The sequence below is a fragment of the Rhinolophus ferrumequinum genome, chromosome 13 (genome assembly GCF_004115265.2).
Source record: "Rhinolophus ferrumequinum isolate MPI-CBG mRhiFer1 chromosome 13, mRhiFer1_v1.p, whole genome shotgun sequence".
In the NCBI taxonomy this organism is placed as follows: domain Eukaryota; kingdom Metazoa; phylum Chordata; class Mammalia; order Chiroptera; family Rhinolophidae; genus Rhinolophus; species Rhinolophus ferrumequinum.
Genome location: NC_046296.1, coordinates 5432481 through 5454137, shown reverse-complemented (window position 1 = coordinate 5454137; position 21657 = coordinate 5432481). Strand labels below are relative to the sequence as shown.

Here is a 21657-nt window from a genome sequence, read left to right as displayed (position 1 = left end):
GTCTTCTCTTACATTAAGTTTGCTAATTTAATGGCAATAAAATGGTACAACTTTTTAAAAGCTTCGGACACTTTAGTAGATTCCTAAACTCTTTTCTGAAATTAGCTTTTTTATTTCCTCAAAGGAAAATGTGCGTAGTCTAAAAAAGTCAAATAGTGCCAATGGCTTTTAACAAAAAACCTACGTCCTGGGGCTGACTTTCTGATCCCAGAAACAACCACTGTTTGCTGTTGTAGTCTTGACAGCTGTATTTCTAAATATATATGCAGTGTACTCTTAATCAGTTTCAGGAATTAGTTACTAAATTCCTATGAAAAGAGGATAGGTCTTTTATACTTTCCCATTCTCCAGTTTCCTAAGAAAAACTTTTTAAAAATCCATCTTGTGTGTTTGTTATTCTGATTGTGTAGCTATTATTTGCTGCCGAGCTAAAAGAGGTTCAGCTTTTATTTTTCTGGAGATAACAAGTCATAGCAGTTGCTTGCAGGCCTCCAGTCGCACGTTGGTCTGTTCTGCCCAGATCCAGATGGGCTGTAGTTGGACCCTTCGCCTGTGTGATCGGTGATACATGCCAGGGTGCCCGGGGGCTGCCCCTTCTCTCCTCATCCACTTAGTTTCCCTTGATCATTTGACTCTGTTTCTGTACAGAGCTTCTCTGTGCACTTGCCACATGGTTGGTGGTCTGCCTTTCATACGGCCGTTCCTCCTAAAGGGCTCTGCCCTCTGGACTTACTGCGTAGCCTGTGCTTTCCCTGGGCATCAGCGATTCACCCCCATACACTTTGTTCTCCTGGTTGGTACGGATTCCGGTGCCTCCCCAGGGAGGGGAGCTGGCCCCACAGCCTGACGTGCACGTGTCTTGCTTGCAGAGTGTGTGAGCTGGAGGAGTTGGGGGAGCTGTCCCCTTGCTGGGAGAGCCTCCGGCGCCAGATCGTCACTCAGTACCAGACCATCATCCTCACGTACCAGGAGAACCTGACTGACCTCCATCAGTACAAAGGTGGGTACCAGGTCTCGTTCTCCACGTGGCACGCACGCTCCCCTTTTTCCTACCTGAATATCGGGAGCTCAGGTTCGCTCAGATATTCTCACTGACAGACACGCTAATGGATTTTTAAAAATAAATTCTCACGTAGGTGTGAATTCTTTAAAATTTGGATTTTTTAGATCTTAATTAAGGAGATAGATCTATGAATTGCATTGAAAATTCCTTCTGTGGTGTCATGTGCCTATGAGATGAAATTTAGGAGAGACCAAATCACAGGCTGTTCGTGTTATTTCTTCACCTTGGTCTAGCATCTGTCAGTGAAATGACCAAAATGATGTAGGCTGTTTACCATGAGACAAAACAGGTTTCTAGATTCCCCAGTTTAAATATTCAGTGGTACTTACATTGAACATATAAATTGTCTGAATGGAACTCTCCATTTTAAGGCTCAAAAAGGAAAGTGAAATGCAGACACCTCACCTTTTCTTTTTGAAAGATGTCTTTTGATTTTCAGACCACTCTCAGGAGCGATTTAGAAGACTATTCTCTTTTTATTCCAAACGGAATCGGTTCTTCAGCTTTTCATTACTTTATTCTCTATCTTTAGATTCTTCCCTCCTCCCCGTTCTCCATAATGAAATTTCCGAGTTTAAAGAAAATCCTAAGTCCTTCATGTAGCTTTGACACAGAATGTGTGAACATGTCCAGGAACATGACTGAGAAGAAGCCACACATGGGAGGGATGACAACAAGATGGTGGTGCCTGGGTTTGGTTTGGATCTGAAGTCTGGGCCTACGTGTGTGTCTAGGAGAAGTGGCAGCATTTGCCTGAAGGAACTTAGGACCTATCGTGCTGAAGACCTGTTCCCTGGGAAAGTCTGACACCCACACAGCTTTGAGTTTTCTAGAGCAGAGCTTCTAAAATGTCACTGTGTGTCTGACTCCCCAGGGAGACTTGTTAATAGCAGATCTGGGATTCGGCAATTCTAATAGGCTCCGGGCTGCCAGCGCTGCGGGTCCCTGGGCCACCCCGTAAGTGTCTAGTGAAGTCTCTCCTGTGACAAAGTGCAGAATGCACAATGGTTGGCCTGTATTTTGTGTACTGGCAAAATTGACCTCTTTTTACTAGAAGCAATGTTTATTTCTCCTGCCCTTCTGATTGTCAGTGTATTTGTAGTCCCTTTCTTTTGTCGCCACGGAGTTCTTCACTTAATTAGTAGCAGATTCTGACTATAGAAATAAGGTGGTGGATGTTTGTTAGAAAAGTTGGTCCAGTGTCCTTCACCACCCAAGCGCATACAAGGGAACGTGTTTTAAGTTTGTGTTCCCAAGAGCCCAAATTGATGCTATTTGGCATCTGTTTGTCATGTTAGACCCAGGGTGAGGAGCACACCGTTTATCATTTTTCAGAATTGAGATGTGTTGCTCTAGGAACCAGTTTCTTAGATCTTGGATGATGGCCGTCTCTAGAGTTGGCACAGGTAGTTCCTGGCGTGGGCCCATTGCTTTTTGTAGCGCTGCTGCTGTCGTGCCACACAAAGTGCCCTCTGTGTGTCAGACCCGAGTGGAGAGCTGAGTCACCGGAAGGCACGGCATTGGCACCGTCACCACTGCCTTCGGAAGCTGCTTCCACCGGGCTCTGTTCACCGCCGAAGCATCCAGAACGAGTCTCTGGGCCGGCGAGCGGCCCTTTCATCAGTGTTTCACGCACCCACTATGCGGAAGTGAAATGTGCTCATGGGCAGCTCCGTTTCCTAGGCCACCACCAACACATACCTGCTTTTTGAGCAGCATCCTCAAAATACCCATTTTCTACTCGCCATTCATGACTGGGGGATACGTGTTGACGACCTTTGTTTTCTCATATTTCATTTCCTAGGTCCCTCATTTAAAGCAAGCAGTTTGAAAGCAGATAAAAAGTTGGAATTTGTTCCCACAAACTTGCACATACAGAGGATGAGAGTTCAAGACGATGGAGGATCAGGTAACTTTTTCTGCCCGTCGTGTTGAATCATGTTTCACGGCTGTTCTCCCTGTGGGCTTGGTCCCCGAGCTGCCCCACATCTGCCCCAGCCTTCCCCATGTGTTCTGCTGGCAGCTCGGATAAGAGACACGTCACAGGCCCTTGTCAGATCTTCGTTAAGGAGCACAATTCCTTGCTCTTGTTTCTCCTCCGTCCAGCTTCCCTTTGTGTTTCTGTGGCGGAAAGTTGCCCGTCAGTCATCCTTCCCAAGGAAGAGAGCTGAGCCTTGCTGGGTAGTTGCCTCTAACCCTGGGAGGCTCCACCCTGAGACGTACAGAACCCCCTTTGTGAGATGAGGGTGCCGGGCTCCAGAGGCCGTCGGACTGCGCAGGCTGTGGGACTAAGGGACCCTCAGGCTGCCTAGACACTGGCGGAGGGGCAGGACCCAGAGCTGTGTGCATCTCCCTGTAGCTGGCTCGTCCACAGGCCCGAGCCCAGAGTAACGGAGGAGAGCTTTCTGTCATTCAGATCAGAGCTACGACGTCGTCACCATTGGGGCGCCTGCAGCACACTGCCAAGGGTTTAAGTCAGGAGGCCTCCGCAAAAAGCTGCACAAATTTGAAGAGACTAAGAAACAGTAAGTTCTTTGGGGGTGTCTGTGGTCCTTGTACAGCTGTCTGTCTGAAGCTTCCTAGTTTAAAAAAAAAATCAAAATATGACCACAAACACATCCAACCATTCAGCCTGCTTTTGCGTGGTGGGCGGGGCTGCCTAGGGACCCTGTGCTGCTCTGTGTGTGTGACTGGAGGGTGGGGGGTGAGGGCACCTGATCGGTGGTCCTGTCCCTGCGAATTAAAATCTACCTCGAACGTGGTGCTTTCGGCGGCCACCCTATGTGGACTGCTGGCTTGGCTGCCTTTGAGAGTCCCAGGTCAGTCAGCTGAACGTGACAAAGTGTGCAGCCTGAGAGAGGCTGTTTGCTTTCCAGAGGGACAGCCATGATAGATGTTCCCAGTTTTTAAAAAGGCTCAAGGGGCTGCAATGGGGCTACCGTCCTGAGCAGGAAATCACCGGGTAGCAGGGTGGGGAAGGGCGGTGTGGAGCACGCAGTGAGGTGCGCCTCGAGTCCCGGTGACCCAGTGCTTCGGGGAGAGGAGCCAGGGGGGCGCTGGTGACCAGGGACGCAGGACTGACAGATGTAGGCCTGGCCCTGAGCAGCTCTGGGCCTTGCCTGAGAGCAGACATGTCAGCACCACCGCCTGGAGCCAGCAGTGCCGTGCTGGGAAACAAGCATGCAGACGGTGCTGTGGAGAGCACAGCTGGGCTGCTGGCGGGAGAGCTGAAAATGCACGCTGGAGTGTCGGACATGTGGGAGGCAGTGGTGACCTCCAGAATGTCACTGTCAAGATTTAAATAGATCAGGGGACGCGAGTGTAAGACGTGGAGGTAATGAGTGTAGATGGTCCTGTAATTGGACCAGGAAACAGGAAGTAGCTTGAAGTCTGTAGTTTGGGGAGGATGATTATGACGTGAGCATGTGTTGATGATGAGTGGAAAGATGGGAGCCAATGAGGTGGATGGACAAGAACATTGATAGAGTAAGTTCTGGAGAAGACGGGAAGGGCCAGGACCAGGCAGTTGGTCCTACAAGGGATGTGAGAAGAAGCTGGGTGGCACAGAGGTTTCTGAGGTGGGAGGGAGTGAGCTGAAGGTTCCCTGGAACAGCCTCGCAGAATGTGGGGTTGAAAGGCCAGACTTGTCGACTGGGCGTGGGATGGTCTGAGACGAGGTGAAGCCAAGGCCCAGAGAACTTCCTGAGAGCCTGACAGGGTGGTCAGATCGGGAGCGTTTGCAGATGCCGGAGACGGGGGCCCTGGCCTGGCCCTGTGCTGCTGTGGCTGGGAGTCAGGACATGGCTGGAGAAAAGTGGCCTCAGACTGGATCAGGGAGAGGTGAAAGGTCAGGTGCAGTGGTTGGCCAGGGGACTGAGGCGGTCAGGGTTGCAGTTAGGAGTGTCGCTGACTATGGGAAGCAGGCTGGTGGAAGAGAGCACACTGGGGCGTCACCATTCCGATGTGTGCACGGGGTGCCCTGAGCCCAGGAAGTTGTGGAGCCGGAGGAGGAACAAGAAAGGGCCCAGTTGGGAAAGGGAGTTTCGGCCTTGGAGGGGGGCTGTTCTCTGAGAGGCCCCCAGACAGCCTGCTGCACCTTGAGTCGCCCCCACCCAGGGCTCTTCCCTGTGCAGATGAGCCAGGTGCCCAACCCTCCTGAGGACGCACACTCTAGTGCTCCTCTGGGCATTGTGACAAGGACGAGGCTTCCTGTCCCCACCACAGCTCTGCGCAGGCAGAGATCGCGTGTCTGTCGTGCCATTGAATGGGGCTGTGTGGAGTGTGGTGTGCATTCTGAGGGTGACGTGGGGGCCCCAGAGGAGAAAGCCAGTCAAGGGGGGTACCCCCTGGCTGTCCTTGTCCCAGGAAGGTCGGCATGCTGATACCTGATCACTCTGCGTGTCAACTTAAGAACTTCTTAGCCCCAAAATGCCTCGGACGTAGTTTTCAAATACATAATGTAAGCTTTTATTTAATTTCCGACTGGTGTCCTAAAAGCATTTGTATAAATGGTTTTCCTCATTGGAACTCTCCTTTAAATGCAGATGTAACTTGCCCACCAGTGCGGGGGTCTCTCTGGGCGTGAGCACAGCCCCTGACGTGGCTGTGGTGAGCAAGCACGTGGGGATCATAAATTAACCGTCATCCCTCAACAAATAAATTCAAGTATTTTGACGAAAGATAACTTGGCTTTTTAATTTTTTGTTTTGCATTTGGGGTTTGCTAACAAACGCTAATATTTCATTTTGGTTCTTTTCTTTAGCAGTTTTGAGGAGTGTTGGTGAGTTTTCTGTCTGTGGAGAGAGTGTCTGTCTGGGTCTTGCTCTCATGCAGAGAACGCCTGTGCTGTGCCGTCCCCTGTGAGGGGTTTTCCCCTTGGTGCCGCTGTGGGCTCCTGGTTACCGCCCCCTCAACAACTCTCCCTTCCAACTGCAATGTTCTTTGACAATGAATAGCCAACCTCCAGTCTGTTGCTCTGCCTTTTAAATCGGGCGGCCAGGACGTTGCTGTGCTCACTCAGAGCAGACCCGATGCTGTCTCCCAGGGTGACAAGAGCCAGGCCGGCAAGTCCCGCTGGTGCTGGGATGTCAAGTCCTGCCACTGCTGCGGTCGGGAATCCCTTTCTGGCTTCTTGTATAAGAATCTGGGGCTTTTCAGTCTCTGCTGCACCATCGCCTCTTGTGGGAAGGAAGCCAGCTTATGTTTTCATGATACTGAATAGTTGATGCATAGTTTAAAACAGTGTTACTAGTGTCAGTTTTACCAAGAATGACAATAACGAAGTGACTTTTCCCACCAAAGAGTGGCAGCCAGAAACCATCATGTCTGCTGCCTGGGGGTCCCCACTGCTGCCCCAGGCCCCCCAGTCATGCGCAGCGTGCATGTCCCAGCCAGCACCAGGGCTCTGAGTGGCTTCTTTGGGTGACAGGCCCCAGAGGCACTTTGGAGTCGCTGCCCTCTTGGAGCTGGTGAGACTCAGGGGCCGTGGCTGGGCCCTGCCTGAGATGTCAGGGCTGGCGGGGGACCTGTGACAGCAGGAAGTTCCGACGAACACCCCTCCCAGCTGGGGCCTCCTGAGCTCTCCCCATTTTTAGGACCAGGCAGTTGGGCATATGTGCTCATGTATTCATGATCAGCCCTGAACTGCAGCTCTTGGAAATCTACTCTCATCCTCCCTGTGCATACGGCCCTGGTTACTATTATTAGGACGTGACCTGTAAGGGTGACTGGGGTGCTGTTCTTCTCGGGCGTGGGGGAGGCTGTGTGTGTTGGTGTGCACACAGCCATGCGGCACACGCTACACGCGTGCTCTGAATACCGAGGCCTGGGAGGAGGAGAGGCTTTTTCAGTTCTATTTTGAGATTGTATTTTTGAGACAGAATCGTCTTAAGTAGCAGCTATTCATTTGGAAGAGTGATTGCAGATTGGAAAATCCTCATGTGCACACCGTGCCGTGGCATGACTCTTGTCGGATCACGTGGGCTCAAGCACAGTCTGCTGCATGGGCTTCGGGCACATCCGTTGTTTTTATTGTGTGTGGTTCTGGGTGTGGTTTCTTTCTGGGATGCTTTGGGCTTTGCTTTTTGCATGTTCACCCCATAGTCCATCAAAGGAAGGGGCAGGGCAGTTTCTTGGTGACCCACCTTCAGGGTACCCTGGAAAGAGCCCACTGAGGAAGGTTCTCAGCCCCGCCCACATCACCCCCACCGCCAGGAAAGGTGATGGAGGCTGTGGCTCTCTCCCCTTCTCCCTTTTCCCCCACACTCAAAGGGCGGCTGGGAGGGGACCAGTCCGGGTCCGCCATTCCATGAAAGATGGGACACCTACTCCAGCCAGAGCCCATGACTTCACACTATGGGAGAGACCTCTTCATTGGCAGCTTGTACTTTCCCTGCCTGCTTTCCTTGGCTTCCTCACCTGGTCTGAAAAGTCAATTTATAATATTGGATTGATTTGGGATCTTAGCTGGGAGGCACACAATTTACCATCTTCTTTTAAAAGGGCCAAGCGTGCCGGCCAGGAGCCATGTAGCTGGGGCCATAGGGCTGGTTCTCCAGAGGCCGTGATTGTGCTGGGCAGTGGCTGGGCCGTAGCTTTGACCTCCGATCCTGAGATGCACACGCTGTTTGTGGCGAGGAGGAAGAACCAGGTTTTCAAAGCCATCAGTGTGTCCAGGCCTGGCCTCTGGCTTGGCATGTTCTCCACCCTCTTCTCCTCTGATGGAATGTTAATTTTCAGAGACAGGAAGTCCTGGAGCAGGGGGTAGGGAAGGAAGCCCGTTTTTTGGGGACTTGCTGGGGTCAGACGTGGGAGGGAGGAGAGCTGTGGGAGTGTGCACAGGAGGTCTGAAGCCCCGATTGGCCGAACAAAAAAAACTGAGGGTCCTTTTGGCCAAGTCCAGCACCCACGGCAGTCTCCCTCCACTGTGATAAACTGACCCCTTCTGGTATCAGCAGACCCCATGTCTCCACTTAAATCCTGAAGTTGAAGGTGAGGATCTTAGGTAAACGATTATGAGCATTGGGGTAATTACTGGCTTTAATATCTGCTCACAGTACATGCACACAGTACAAATACAGACAGACAAATGTAGATAAAAGGCTTGATTGCATTTTCATATTACAAGCTTCTACCATCCAGACAGAAAGTGCCTCTTGAGATTTACTTTTGCCCACCCAGCTAGCCCAGCCCAGGAAAACATCCCTGAGTTACAGAATGGTTGATTCTGCGTTGGTCGTGGGCTGGGGTTGGGAGGTGCTGCCATCCTCACCGATTCGAGAGAGCACTTAGGATCCATTCTTATCCTTTCTAGTACGTCGTCCAGCTGCCAGTCCATAATCTACATACCACAGGACATTGTCAGAGCCAAGGAGATCATCGCCCAGATCAACACCCTGAAAACCCAAGTGAGTTACTACGCAGAGCGGCTCTCGAGGGCGGCCAAGGACAGGTCTGCCACTGGCCTCGAAAGAACACTCGCCATCTTGGCAGACAAGGTAGGAGGGGCTGCCCTGCTGAGTTTGGGTCGGAAAACCCAGGACACCTCGTGTGTACCCAAAGCCGTTCACACCAAGGGTGACATTGAGAAAACTCTGAAGGTCTAGCTTCAGATCCAGTCCCCACAAGGCTCAGGGAGGTTTGGTGGTTTGCCCATGGTCACAGAGCTGGACGGGGCAGGCCAAGGACAGCCCAGGGCTGTGACGCCAGCCGCTGCTTGAGGTAGATGTGTCTCCCAGCGAGTCCACGGGGGTCACCGTGAAGACTAGGACTATTCCACGGCTTTCTTCGTAATGGCCTACTCAGCGTTATTTTTCCCACTGTTCTGTTGTACTTGGAATTTGAAAAAAGAAAGTGAGCTATTATACAGGCACAAGATAAGAACAATATAATTTTATTGGCTTATATAAAATCAGTAAATCAGCCTCTAATTAACTAATTGATCCTGATTTAAATTTATAAACATACATCCCTATGGGGAGGGGAGAGGCACAGATATATCAGATCCTTTTGATGGGTGATGCTTTTTCAAATTACTTAGTTTCTCAGCACACACACAAACACACACACACACACAGATACACACACACACACACGCACAGAGATTCTGATCACACTTCCCCAGTCACACTTGCTTTGCTGGGGTGAGATGCTGTCCCAGCTCAGAACGTGTTACATCCTTCACATGTGTTCACCAACATAAAGACAGAGAGCTGGGGATTAGTCCACTTGGAAAAGAAAGATGTTGTCAGAAGTAAAATGAGGAGCCACAGAGCCCCTGTTGCATGCAGAAATCCCCAGAACCAGGATGCTGTGCCAATTCCCCTCTGCCCAGAGCCCAGGGCTTCAGGTATTAGATGCCACGAGATAAGGCTTCGGTGACCGAACCAGAGTAAGGCCTGTCCCCTGGAATTAGAGGGGACAGCCCAGGAAGTCCTCGGCAGCTGGGATACTGGGCTCTCTTCAGGCTCTTCCTTGAGCGATGTCAGCCTCAGAAGCAGGCAGGGATCAAAGACTGTCAGAGGTTTCTCGACCTGCCCTCATCCTCTTTGTGTTCTCCAGTTTTCTTGCTGGGGAATTCCTGCAGAGGTTTGGCCAGCTCGGTCATGTGGCAGCCTATGAGCTAGGTGTCCTGAGGGCTGCAGCTCTGAGTTGTTTGTGTTGTGGAGTGGGGCAGGGGGTGGGGTGTTGGGCTCTTGGGAAGGACGGGCCTTGCAGCCCCTGGCCTGCGGCTCAGCGGCCTGGTTGTGTGCGCCTGCAGACCCGGCAGCTGGTCACCGTCTGCGACTGCAAGTTGCTGGCCAATTCCATCCATGGGCTGAATGCTGCGCGGCCCGACTACATCGCCTCCAAGGCTTCCCCCACCTCGACCGAGGAGGAGCAGGTCATGCTCAGGAATGACCAGGACACCCTCATGGCCAGGTGGACGGGCAGGAACAGCCGGTCTTCTCTGCAGGTAGACTGGCACGAGGAGGAGTGGGTGAGTCTGCTGCCCACGGCCCTTCCTGCTGCTGAGCTTGCATTGAAAACGTGAAGCCTCTCACTAGTCTCTCCCCACAGAGGGACCTGGAGGGCCCGTGCCTCTGCAGACAAACCTCAAGTCTCCTTCCTGGGGGGCTCCTGGGCCACCGAATTCAGGGAGGGAGATGGTATTTCCTTACCTGTGTTCACCCGAGGAGCAAGGCTGCTGTGGGCTGGCTGGTCTCAGAACTGGTGGTAAAGGGCAGCTCTCTCCCTACTGCCCTCGCCCCTGCCCCTGTCCCTGCCCCTCAGTCTCTGTCGGGCAGCCCCCCTGCTGTCGGACACGTGCAGCTGTGGGTACTCAGGTGTTGGGGCAGCTGGTGAGGATTTCGGGGGTGCTGTCCTGACATTGTGCCACTTTGTTTCTTCCTTACAGAGTTGTCTCCTGAGGGAGGGGACGTAGCATAGAACTCAATTTTGTCATTTATGGGGATGACTATTTAGAGGCAGGTCAGCGCGGCCCTGAATTATCCTAGTCAGCAGGGACGCACTTGGGCATCCTGTGTAACCCCGGCACTCCCTTACCTCCTCCCACACCCCATCTGAAGTGATCAGCTGTTTCCATTCTCTTCCATCCAAAAGAGATCTCAGTCCCCTCTGGTGTGGTGTTGTAGGTCTGCAGTAGAGGGAGGAGGGGACGTCGCTGGTGCACTGGGCTTGGTGGCCCTTCTGTTAGCACCGGGAGGTACTGGCAGGTCCTCTCTGGCCTCCTCGACAGTTATTAGCAAACAGCTCCCAAACTTTAAAAACAGTGACCACAGGACATTGATTCGTCCTTTGAGAAGGAAATGCAGCTTTAACTGTATTTGGGGAATTAGGAATCACATTGATGTTGATAAATCCTGTGGTGCTTTAATGAGCACAGTTAGGGTGGGGATCGGTGGGGGAGGGTTTGGTTTGTGTTCTGTTCTGTCTTTCCCGTCGGAAAGCTGACCCAAATGAGCCTCTTGGTTTGGAAGGAGAAAGTGTGGCTGAACGTGGACAAGAGCCTGGAGTGCATCATCCAGCGGGTGGACAAGCTGCTGCAGAAGGAGCGGATGCATGGTGAGGGCTGTGAGGACGTCTTCCCCGGCGCGGGCAGCGGCACCAGCAAGAAAGGTAACCGGAATAGCCACGCGTACTGGATCACACCGGAGCACCCCTTCTGTGACGCCCCCGCCTCACCACGCCCCTCCACCACGCCCTCCGCTGCATGCCATCCTCACCTGACCACACGTGCGTATGCATCCACGCCTCCGCCCTCACTGCCTCCACCTCATGCTGCGTCTGTCTGTCTCTGTGTCTGTCTGACTCCGTGTCCTCCTTCCTACGCAGACTGCAGGGAGGGCTGTCGGGCAGGGCGTGGCGTTGTAGGGCCTAGAGCAGCTGCAGTGAGATGGGAGGCCCCGGGACTTCATGCCCCTGGAGGCCGCGTGTGCATTTGTGTGTCTGGCAAAGGCCCTCCTGGGTCACGCTGCCGCCACAGTGAGAGTTGGGCTCCCGGGCTCTTCTGGTTCGTAAGCCAGTCTGAGAACCTGAAGGAGGCCAAAGTGCAAATGTCTTTCTGACGAAGCCGCGTACTGCGCCAGGAACGGTGCAGGGACCCAGCTGGACCAGAGCTGTTAGCAGGCCCAGTGCGCTTGTCTGAAGGGCGGTTGTCATTGGTTGGGCGCGCCCATCCAGCAGAGACACATGTTGGTGACCCATTCCAGTGGTGGCACCAGTCCTGTGCCCCTGGGGACTGAGTTAGGTTCCTCTGTTGTCACCACCTCCACGGTGGGGCTCTGAGTGGATGGTAAGACGTTGGCACAAAGCAGCACACTTCGGAGTCTTCTGTCTGCGGAGACAGCATAACCAGACCCTTGGTCCTGCTGCCAGCCTTCAGACCGTGGATGTGTGCTTTCTCCTAAGGTGCCCTGGGCCCTGCAGCTCAGGGCCTCATGCCTTGCACTGTCAGAGCTGCAGGGGGTAAGAGGGCCGGCAGCTAACAGCTGGCTGCAGACCTGGCTTCTGTTTCCTCTTTGCTCTCCTTTGGGGGCATTTAGCCGTAGGAAGTAAGGCCAGGGTTAGCTTCCTACAGGGAGGACCTTTAATTAGTTTCTGGATTGGGCAGCTTTCATTCAAGGCAGAATCGTTCTGTCTCACAGCCTCTTGATAAACCCTCCTCTGTTTGTAAGATGCCCTGCGCCTTCCTGATCTGCCTGCAGTCTGTCTCCAGGGCACACGTGAGCCTCTGTTTCCACAGCGTTCACTTCTTCACTCTTCCATCCCTGAGGGATTAGTTTCAGTTCCCCAAACTGTGATTGATTGGTTCGTGGACCTACTTTGTCTCTGTTCATGTTCTCATTTGTTATTCGTGTTTCTTTTAAAAATTTATGAAAGTTCATTGCTCATTTCTCTTTAATATTGTCTTGCTTGTACTTTTAAAATTTTTCTGCGGATACGAAAAGTAATTTATTGGATTTTTTTAAAATGTAGAAGAGTTTATTTAATCAGATATACTGTTGTATCCATAACTTAAAATGTTATTTTTTCCTAGGCACATATTGTATTGTTCAAATACAGACAAATTTCAATACAATTTTAAAGTTATTTAAATGAGCATTTATTTACGATGTTTAGGGCTTTGCTTGTAAAGACTGTGAGCCATGTACTTTGCTCAGCCCCTTGTCTTCAGGGGCCAGAGCTGGGCTCCATTATGACTTTTTAGACCATTCCACGTTGTTGTTTTGACCTGATGCCACATTATTTATTACACACGAACAACTCTGCTTTTCTGAAAGACATCATTACTTTTTGTTCCAATTCTGTGCCTATTCTGGGTCCTTGGTTTTCATCTTGCACCAAGTTGCTGCCCTGCCTCTCAGCTCGCCCTCCTGCAGACCTGATCAGAACCTTGCCTGGCTAGCAGGGGTCATCAGGGCCAGGGCTCCATGGGACCCACTGACTAGTCCCTGGCAGCTGGAACCACGGAGACTCTGTAAGCCTCCCTGTTTCTCACACCCCTTCTGCACCACCCACCACCTGCCAGGATTTGTGGCTTCCGTTACCTTTCACATGCACACACTCTTGTGCTCCTCGTCCATGAAGAGCTATTCAAACCCAGACCAGGTTGTTCTTAACCTACGGTCTGTGGGTCTCACCCAGGCTCATGGGCCTTGGGATTATGTGCCAGAATGAGAGAAAGTCCTTAGTGGTCATTAAATCTCAGCGGCTTTCATGACCTAAGACAAGTTACAGGCAAATGGTCCAGGAGTAATCATCGAGACCACTTCCTCTCCCTGTGACTGAAAGATGAGTTACCCGGCCAGGTTTAACCCTGATGCCGCCTCAGGAATGGTCTGAACCCAGCTGCCCAGTGTCACCACAGAAGATCATAAAAACAGGCCCCAGACCTTTCTCCTCACTCAGACCCAGAGTCTTAGAGGAACAGTTAGGAGGAAGCAGAAATGTATACTTTTTTTCAAGGCCTGGGTGATTCTGATTAGTCAGACATTTAAGAATCATTAGTCTGCATCTCTATACCATGGGGTTGCTCTCTGTTAGATCCATGGGCTCTAAAGAAGAGCTTGAAGTGTGCAGCTCACAGAGTCCTGCAGTTTGGCTTTATTTCTGTCCCTTTTGCCAGAAGCAGATGTCATTGTGAAAAATGACTAGAGGGAAAGGATCCCTCGTCACCCCTTCTGGATAATTCCACAAATTGTGAGTCTCCATAAAGCCGGTCTCGGCTATTCTTGGGGATCTGAAACTGCCTATTTCACTATCCTGAAGACATTCTTTGAACTGAAAAGTTTAGCCAATAAAATAAAATAAGCCTTTCCTCCAAACGATCCCTTTTCAAACTTGTTTTCTTTTAGGTGGCATAGCCAGTTAACCAGGAAATTTAGAGTTTTTAAGAGAAATGTGAAATTGAAATGAGCACTGCCCAATGTGACTCAATGTAGGTGAAACCAAACTAAAATTGGTATTCTTTGAGGGACCTGGAGGGCCATTTTAATTCTAGACTTACTCCAAATCATAAAAGTTTTATATTTGGCTTAAATTTGGAAGTGTGGCATAGACATTTCTGTATATTGGTTTCATCACTGGTCCCACCTTCGGACCTCAGCGGTCAGGCTGTAGCCCAGGGCCCACCAGTCAGCAGGGTGGTTGCTCTGCGTTGGGAACACGCCATTGACCCAGACAGTCTCTCATTTTAAATTTGCTTCCAGAGGTCGTGAGCCACAGTGGGGCTCTGCCACATACAATGTGATGGACATGGGTACTTCATCACATCGTAACATGTTGGGGTGCTCATCTCTGAAGAGCATTTCATGTTGACCTGTGAGCAACATGAATGTTTACGTCTGTGAATTGGGCCGTGTTTGCTACCGGGGGCTTGGCAGCCTCAGAGCAGCCAAGTTGCCCCCGTGCGACTTGTTGGGGAAGAGGCAGGCCGGCCCCCCTCTTCTCTGTCCAGGTTAGCCACCTTACTGCAAGCTGCCGACGCAGTAAGAGTTGAGTTGTTGGTGTTTGAATTGTGTGCTGCTCCTTAATCATCCATGTCGCCCTCCGTTTCTGTGCAGATTGCAGCCCCCCTCCTGAAGAGTCCAGCCCAGGTACGTGGTTTCTGCTCTAGGCTTCGGCAGGTGTCTTTTTAATACTCCACCAACATTTGTAGCTGCATATCAGAGACCACCTTGTGCTCCCAGGGTTAGGAGACTATTTTAGGAGTCTCTTCATTGTGAGGCATGGAGCCACTTGACTAGGTTTGGTGAGGGGCCCGATGGGCTGGGGACGGTGGCCTGAAGCAGGCCGCCACATGTGTTTTTGCCCACTTTCCCATCCTAAAGCCTTTTCAGATGACTAATGTCCACAGGTGCATTGGGATTCCTCACATGGGCGACCTGATTCAAAGACATACTTCCTGTGATTTCCCCTGAACTCAGGAGCATCATGTGGAAGGGACGGTGGATAATAGGTAGTCGCCCGAATCTTGTGACATTCGTGATCACACAACACCCTCTCCTCTGAGTCTGGATGCAGCTTTAAATTCCTGTCAGGCGTCACTCGGGGCGTCAGTTGGAGTTAGTGCTGGAGGTGGGACCTTTGCTGCGTTTGCATGTAGAAATCAATGTTTCTGGCTCTAGTGCAGGGGTCGGCACACCGCAGCTCTGAGCCGAGTCCTGCCCTGTGCCTGCTCGTGTAAGTAAGGTTTTACTGGAAACCAGTCATGCCCAGGTGTTCACATATTGTCTCTGGCTGCTGTTGTGGGGCAATGCCAGAGTCCAGTAGTTGTGAGGGAGACCACATGGCCTTCAAAGCCTAAAATATTTACTGTCTGACCCTTAATGGAGAAAGTGTGCTGACCCCTGCTCTAGTTCTTACTGAGTTTCCTGGATTGGCTTGTGGTTTTCCCAGAGTGAGCATGAGACAACCCCCCGGCTTCCCCTAAGTTCTGTGTTTTTCCTAACCTCCAAAAAACAGCTGCATGACCATCTGGTGATCACACATGTCTGACTGGATGTAACTATGAGATGGCAGGACACGTGCTTTGTATCTAGGGGTCATCAAATAGGCAATTGTGGGATTTGCCAGACTCTGCCTGTCAGCTGTTAGGGGGGGCCTCCCAGCTCACACAGCAGCGTGATTCCAGCTCGGCTCATGGGGTGACTACTGGCCGCAACCCCAGAACCCCATTGATGTTAGCTCATCAGGGGACTAATCTGATTGGGTCCATCATACTCTCCCCTCTTTGTTTTCCAGCCCCCTTACAGTTTCTCTTTCCAAGAAGAGTCAGTGTGGGATCTCTGACCCTTGTCCCCTGGACCTTCAGGCCCCGGCAGATGCACAGGTCGCCGCTCGGGTCCTCCTCCCCGTTCCCTTTCCTGGCACCCCTCTTCTCCGTCTCTGGGCTTCTAGTGCTCAGCTCACCTCCATGGCACCTCAGTGCCTTCATGCTGAGCTGCTTTCCCTGGAGCCTGAGTGCTGGTGAAGTCGGGCCCACACCCAGCAGTTAGGACCCCTAAGAAAGGGGGCGGCAGCATCAGGGACCTGCCACCTGGAAGCTCCGTGTTCTCCTCCACTTGGTATCCCGAAGTTTGTAGAACTCATGGGAAGACTAGTGGGTTCCCAGGCAGGCAGCACACAGGCAGTGCCTGGCTTCTAGAACTCAACTGTCTGTGGCAGCTATGTCTTTTCCAGAAGTGCTGGTGGCTTGTCCACAGTTGATGTCAAATGGACTAAAAGTCCCCTGCCAGGCGTTCCTTTGGCTTTTCCTGCTGAACTTTATTAAACTGGGGTTCTCTCTCTCTCTCTCTCTCTCTCTCTCTCTCTCTCTCTCTCTCTGGCCCCCCACTCCCTCTTTTCCCTATTAATGAGGAAAAAGTACAAAAGTATGGTCCATGGATTGGCTGCCGGTCAGCGAGTGTTTCAGGTTAGCGACCGGATAAGAAGCTTGCCCCCCAAAGTGAACTAGCTGCATCACTGAGGACACTTGTTAGTCACTGTGTTTTTCAGAGCTAGACTTCACTGATGAAGGAAGCAGAGTATATATAATCCCTTCACCAGCCCTCACATCTCAGATACCTTCACTTAGCTAAAGGTCCTTTGTTTGGAAGTTTTTTATTTTAGTTTTTCCTCACGTTGACCAAAATGTATCACCCCCACCCCCAGCCCCTACTGTGCACCCAGCAGAAGCAGCCTGACATGGAGGTTACATGGAGTTTAGAGTCAGTCAGATGTATGTGCAAGTGACAGCTGTTTCTGTGTGTCTGGGAGGACTCTCAGCCGCGCTGTTTCCTTACCTATATTTGTAACCCTACCTGTGGATGAGGTGAGAAAGGGGTTATAAAGTGCAGCGCCAGGGGGAATGCTTAGATGGTGACTGAAGTTCACGTCTGAGCCCTTCTCTGGGCCAGTGTCAGACTCTCAGCCCCTCCCCCCAGGTCCGTATCTCCTCTTCTCCAGGACAAACGCCTAGTGCTTTGTAACCATTCTTTCTATACTCCAGTTTTTTCCGTGTTTTTTGAAGGAGAAGTAGGCAAAGTCAAAAACTGCTAAGTGGAGCGGGCTTGCTTAGTCACATAAGACCACTGATACATTTTGAGCATTTTCAGGTTAAAATGATCAAAATTTGCATATTGATTGCATACATACATATACATGTATACATGTATATATGCACATTAAGAGGGAAAGCACAGAAAAATTGTCAACATTTGCTCTAAGAGCATTTACCTCTTTGTGAAGAATAGTGTTAATGACAGCCCACCTTTCCCCAAACTGTTTGGCTATTAAAACTTAGTTGTCATTGGCCTTTTTGATAGTTGCAGAATAGAATTGACATGCATTTCACAGAGAAAGAAACAAGAAACGAGAACATTATCTCTGAGAATTTTAGAGGGAGAAGGAGACTTGGGTATTACCTAGAACGGCTCTTGCGTTCTGAACAGGAGCCCAACTGGGGGGTCGAGGGACCTGCCCGGCCCACCAGTGCTCAGCGGCAGCTGCGGCCTGTGACTCAAATTTTCCACTCCTCAGTCCAGTATTCTTTGTCACTGGGATTTATTTGCTAAGATCTTTCTGCTGTAGACTTTCTAAATTTAAGCCTGCTTTTTTCCATGACAGATATAAATCCTTGTCCACCTACAGTGTGCCTACATGTACAGTTAGATCATTGCCAAATTTTGAATTGCTTCAAATACTTGAAAAATCCGCATCCACTAAACACTGAGTATAGGGAAGTCCTTGTACAGGCTTTAGGCATTTCTTTAAATTTCTTTCTCAACAAAGTGCTAAGCACACACAGTTCAAGAGAGCAGTCAGGTCATTTTGTTTCTGTCAGTTGGAGCTTACCCTTCTGGCAGCCACACTGCTCACACGGCCCCAGGGCCTTCCCGAAGTGCAGTAATGTTTGTGGGCGTTCGGTGGCTGACCCGGCTTCGCTCCACTGCCTCTGCTGCTGCACGCACCTAGTGGTGAGGATCAGATGCCTATTTCTGGGTGTGGTAACCTGTTAAAAATACAACTGATGAGGGCATGTCTTCTCCCTTTTAAATGTCTTCTAAATAAGAAGGGAAAAACAAGAGCCAAAAGTAAAAATACCTTTCACCTTGTTTTTCTCCCCTGAGGTTCTATTTTTAAAAAGTTGTTTTGGTAGAGGGTCAAAGTTTCCTTTTATTCCTAAAAAAAAAATAGAACACCCCAACACTTTAGCTAGAAATAGATGGCAGCGGGGTAGGAGGGTTGGGGTAGGGAAGAACATGAGTGTAGAAGGAAGGGAAGTTCTGGAAGCTGAAAACACAAAAACCATGTGGAACGGTCTTTCCTCCAGATGTGCACAGGGGGAGGTTAGCACAGTTGCACAAAGGTGAGACGGGTGGGCTATCCTTTGCTCTAGAAGGATAGAGCCTTGAGAGCTGGGTCAAGAGAAGCAAGGTAACATGTCACTTTCCTGGGTGCCCTTCTCCCCTGTGGAAAACCGGAGGTGATATCCAAGGAGCTTAGCCTCTGCAGGCAGAATAATTTTCTTAGGGATTTTCTTACTCCAGGTATTTATGTGTGGAGTCCCCAGAGGTTTGGGAGACCAGGCATGCGTCAGCGTCCCGGAGTAGGACTTACATTTGAGTTTACCGGAAAGCTTTAGGCTGGAAGGTTAGAAGCTGGGTCACTTCCAGGTGTAACGTGGTGCCTTTTGGGGCCAGAGCATGGGCCAAGCAGAGGCAGGAGATGCAGAAAGGATAGGAGAGGGAAAGTGGGGAGGGCAGGGCAGAATAGGGGACGGGCACCCGGTTAGATTGACCTCCAGGACGTCCTTCCTCAGTGTTCCTTCTCTAACGCCGCCTTCCCCCGTGCCCAGGTGAATGGAGCGAGGCTCTTTATCCCCTGCTTACCACGCTCACAGACTGCGTGGCCATGATGAGCGACAAGGCCAAGAAGGCGATGGTCTTCCTGCTCATGCAGGACAGTGCTCCCACCATAGCCACCTACCTGAGCCTGCAGCACCGCCGGGACGTGGTCTTCTGCCAAACTGTAAGCCCTGCGTGCCCCCACTGGGAAAAGCAGGCTGCGCACGGGAAGCCACAGTGGGCGGTGTGTCCCCAGCCTGTTGCTTTCACATGTCTTTAACATCGGGGTCTAGATTTCAATACGGAGGAACATATGGATTGGTCTGCATTCAGGGGAGGGTCTGGTTCCCTCCTCGCTTCTCCCTGGGGAGGGAACTCGCACACCTGCTCCTTGTGCACCGAGGATGTGGTGGCATTGCCGATGGCTCGGGCCTCTTTGCCACCTTTCTCCCTGCAAAGCTATTTAGTGAGGGGGACACAAATGTTCTCTGTCAGCGCGGTCCCTTTTGTTGTTTATAAAGCAATACGTCGTCGGTGCCGCAGCTCGTATACAGCTCTTTTGGGGATTGCGATTATCCTGCAGAAAGGAAAGAGCTTACATGAGTGGCCCAAGTTTCATAATTGCCAGCCATCAAATTGGCAAAGTGAACAGTGACGGAGGGCTGGGCTGGCTCTGTGTGTGTCCTCACCCACTCCCATGAGGCCTGTCTCATCCCGCGGGAAATCTGCCACTGAGGAGACTTACAGAGTGACCATGTCCTCTCTCACTCCTGTTCCTGGTTGTTGTCACCTCAGGTTCCAGCCAGAGCTGGTACAGATCTGTGCGTATCTAGGCGCTTTCACTGTGGGGAATTAATTCTGGGCTTCCAGAAGGTTCTAGGCCAGGAGTAACCCCAGGGAGAGGGGCTGCTGCTGAAGTCACATTGGGGCAGAGGAAGCAGTGGCACAGGGCCACTGCTGTTGTGTGAGGAGGTGTCTGTCTCCCACAGCTGACTGCTCTCATCTGTGGCTTCATCATCAAGCTGAGGACCTGCCTGCACGATGACGGCTTCCTGCGGCAGCTCTATACCATTGGGCTGCTCGCCCAGTTTGAGAGCCTGCTGAGCACCTACGGTGAGACCCCCAGGGTTCCCGGGAGTGTAGACACATGGGATCCCTCGCTTTCTTCCTCAGTATTTTTCTGACTACACAAATAACACATGCTGATTCATGTGAATCCAACATCACCAAAGTATGTAACAAAGACCCAAACGAGAGCCCTGTACAGGTACACCCCGTGCCTTTGATTTGTTGTTGTTATGCATCTGGAAGCTCTCCTGGCTGAGGGTGGATGATGATTTTTTTAGTAACAACTTCCTGTAGGACATTGGGGCTGCTTCTGAATTGCTCCTGTGAAAACAGTGCTGCCCTGCGTCTCTGCATGTAAATCTGTGCGCTGTGGGCCCATTTCTGCGGCCACTGAATTATGAGGACAGTTGCTGCATCAAGGGGTAGGAATATTTTTAAATGTCATAGATATTTCCAAATTGCCCTCTAAACAGGCTCTCTTCTCCCTACCTTCATTTTTTATTTATTTATTCTGAGAAGGTACAAATGGATAACTTTAAAAAGTATTTGTTAATCTTTGGCGTTATAAGACATCCAGTGAACACCACGCCACGTGCAGTGCAAGGATCTGGCCACAGCATGCTGTTTTACACCGTCTCTGTCCCCTTCTGATGAGCCGGTTCTGCCTTCGGAGGCTCCATGCGCATCTGTCTCCCTGCCTACACCTTCGTCACCAGGAAGGGGCTGGGCAGTACGGTGTGTGGTCCCACCAGCTGTGTTTCTAACATGGCCATGGGATTCACAGCAGCGTTGACTAGTGGAGAAGTGAGCCACCCAGGGGAGAGGCCCGTGCCTAGGCTCTCGTCCCGATCGCAGCCACATCCGATCGCGTCACCCTCCATCTGTGCCCCACCCTGTGACCGTGCTGAGTCCCCCGGGAGGGTGGCAGGTCCCCCCACCTGACAGGCCCCTCCTCTCTTGTCCAGGTGAGGAGCTGGCCATGCTGGAGGACATGAGCCTTGGGATCATGGACTTGAGGAACGTGACCTTCAAGGTCACTCAGGCCACTTCCAGCGCATCGGCTGACATGCTGCCCGTCATCACAGGAAATCGGTACAAGTGTTTTTTAAACTCAGAACTAGCACAGTGTCTTAATTTCTGTTTATTACCTGCGGTGCACTCTTAATTTTGGATTTCTTCTGTTTCGTTCGGTTAAAAGTGCTGACTACAGCCCTCTGCGTTCATGTCACAGCGCTTTAAAGGCTCACGCCCAGCAGTGTGGAAATGACTGTGCCACACGGCCAGTCCACACATGTGTTGGGGCAGCTTGCTTTTCCTCTTCTCTCACGCCCCCTCTCCCGTCCTGTTGCCTGTTTCCCAGGGATGGGTTCAACGTGCGCATCCCTCTGCCCGGCCCGCTGTTCGACGCGCTGCCGCGGGAGATCCAGAGCGGGATGCTGTTGCGGGTGCAGCCTGTTCTCTTCAACGTGGGCATCAATGAGCAGCAGACGCTGGCCGAGAGGTGTGTGCCCGGCCCTCTTGGGGCCCGCAGTGGCCGGAGTGGTCGCGGAGATGATGTAGAACGTGTACCCAGTCCTGTTCAGGCTCCACGTGCTGGATGGACTTTGCCATCCTTCCCTTCTTTCGGCCAACAGTCTTTAAGTGCAGCCATCTACCTGGACCTGCCTTTGGTGCCAGGGACACAAAGATGAACCAGACGTG

General features: G+C 51.4%; 1 protein-coding gene across 20 annotated transcripts in view; it reads left to right on the top strand.

Annotated features, from left to right (window-relative positions):
* INPP4A (inositol polyphosphate-4-phosphatase type I A) overlaps nt 1–21657 on the top strand; it is a 106461-nt gene that overhangs the window by 69227 nt on the left and 15577 nt on the right. For 5 of the 20 annotated variants that reach the window (XM_033125273.1, XM_033125281.1, XM_033125275.1 and 2 more), the window contains exons 11-22: nt 870–1000; nt 2868–2972; nt 3480–3588; nt 5826–5843; nt 8376–8559; nt 9822–10040; nt 11011–11296; nt 14626–14658; nt 18900–19072; nt 19878–20001; nt 20922–21048; nt 21317–21457. In XM_033125273.1, coding sequence (XP_032981164.1) covers nt 870–1000; nt 2868–2972; nt 3480–3588; nt 5826–5843; nt 8376–8559; nt 9822–10040; nt 11011–11296; nt 14626–14658; nt 18900–19072; nt 19878–20001; nt 20922–21048; nt 21317–21457 — 1650 coding nt within the window. The remainder of the gene's footprint in view (nt 1–869; nt 1001–2867; nt 2973–3479; nt 3589–5825; nt 5844–8375; nt 8560–9821; nt 10041–11010; nt 11297–14625; nt 14659–18899; nt 19073–19877; nt 20002–20921; nt 21049–21316; nt 21458–21657) is intronic. The other 15 variants (XM_033125287.1, XM_033125291.1, XM_033125286.1 and 12 more) reach the window with 13 other exon arrangements.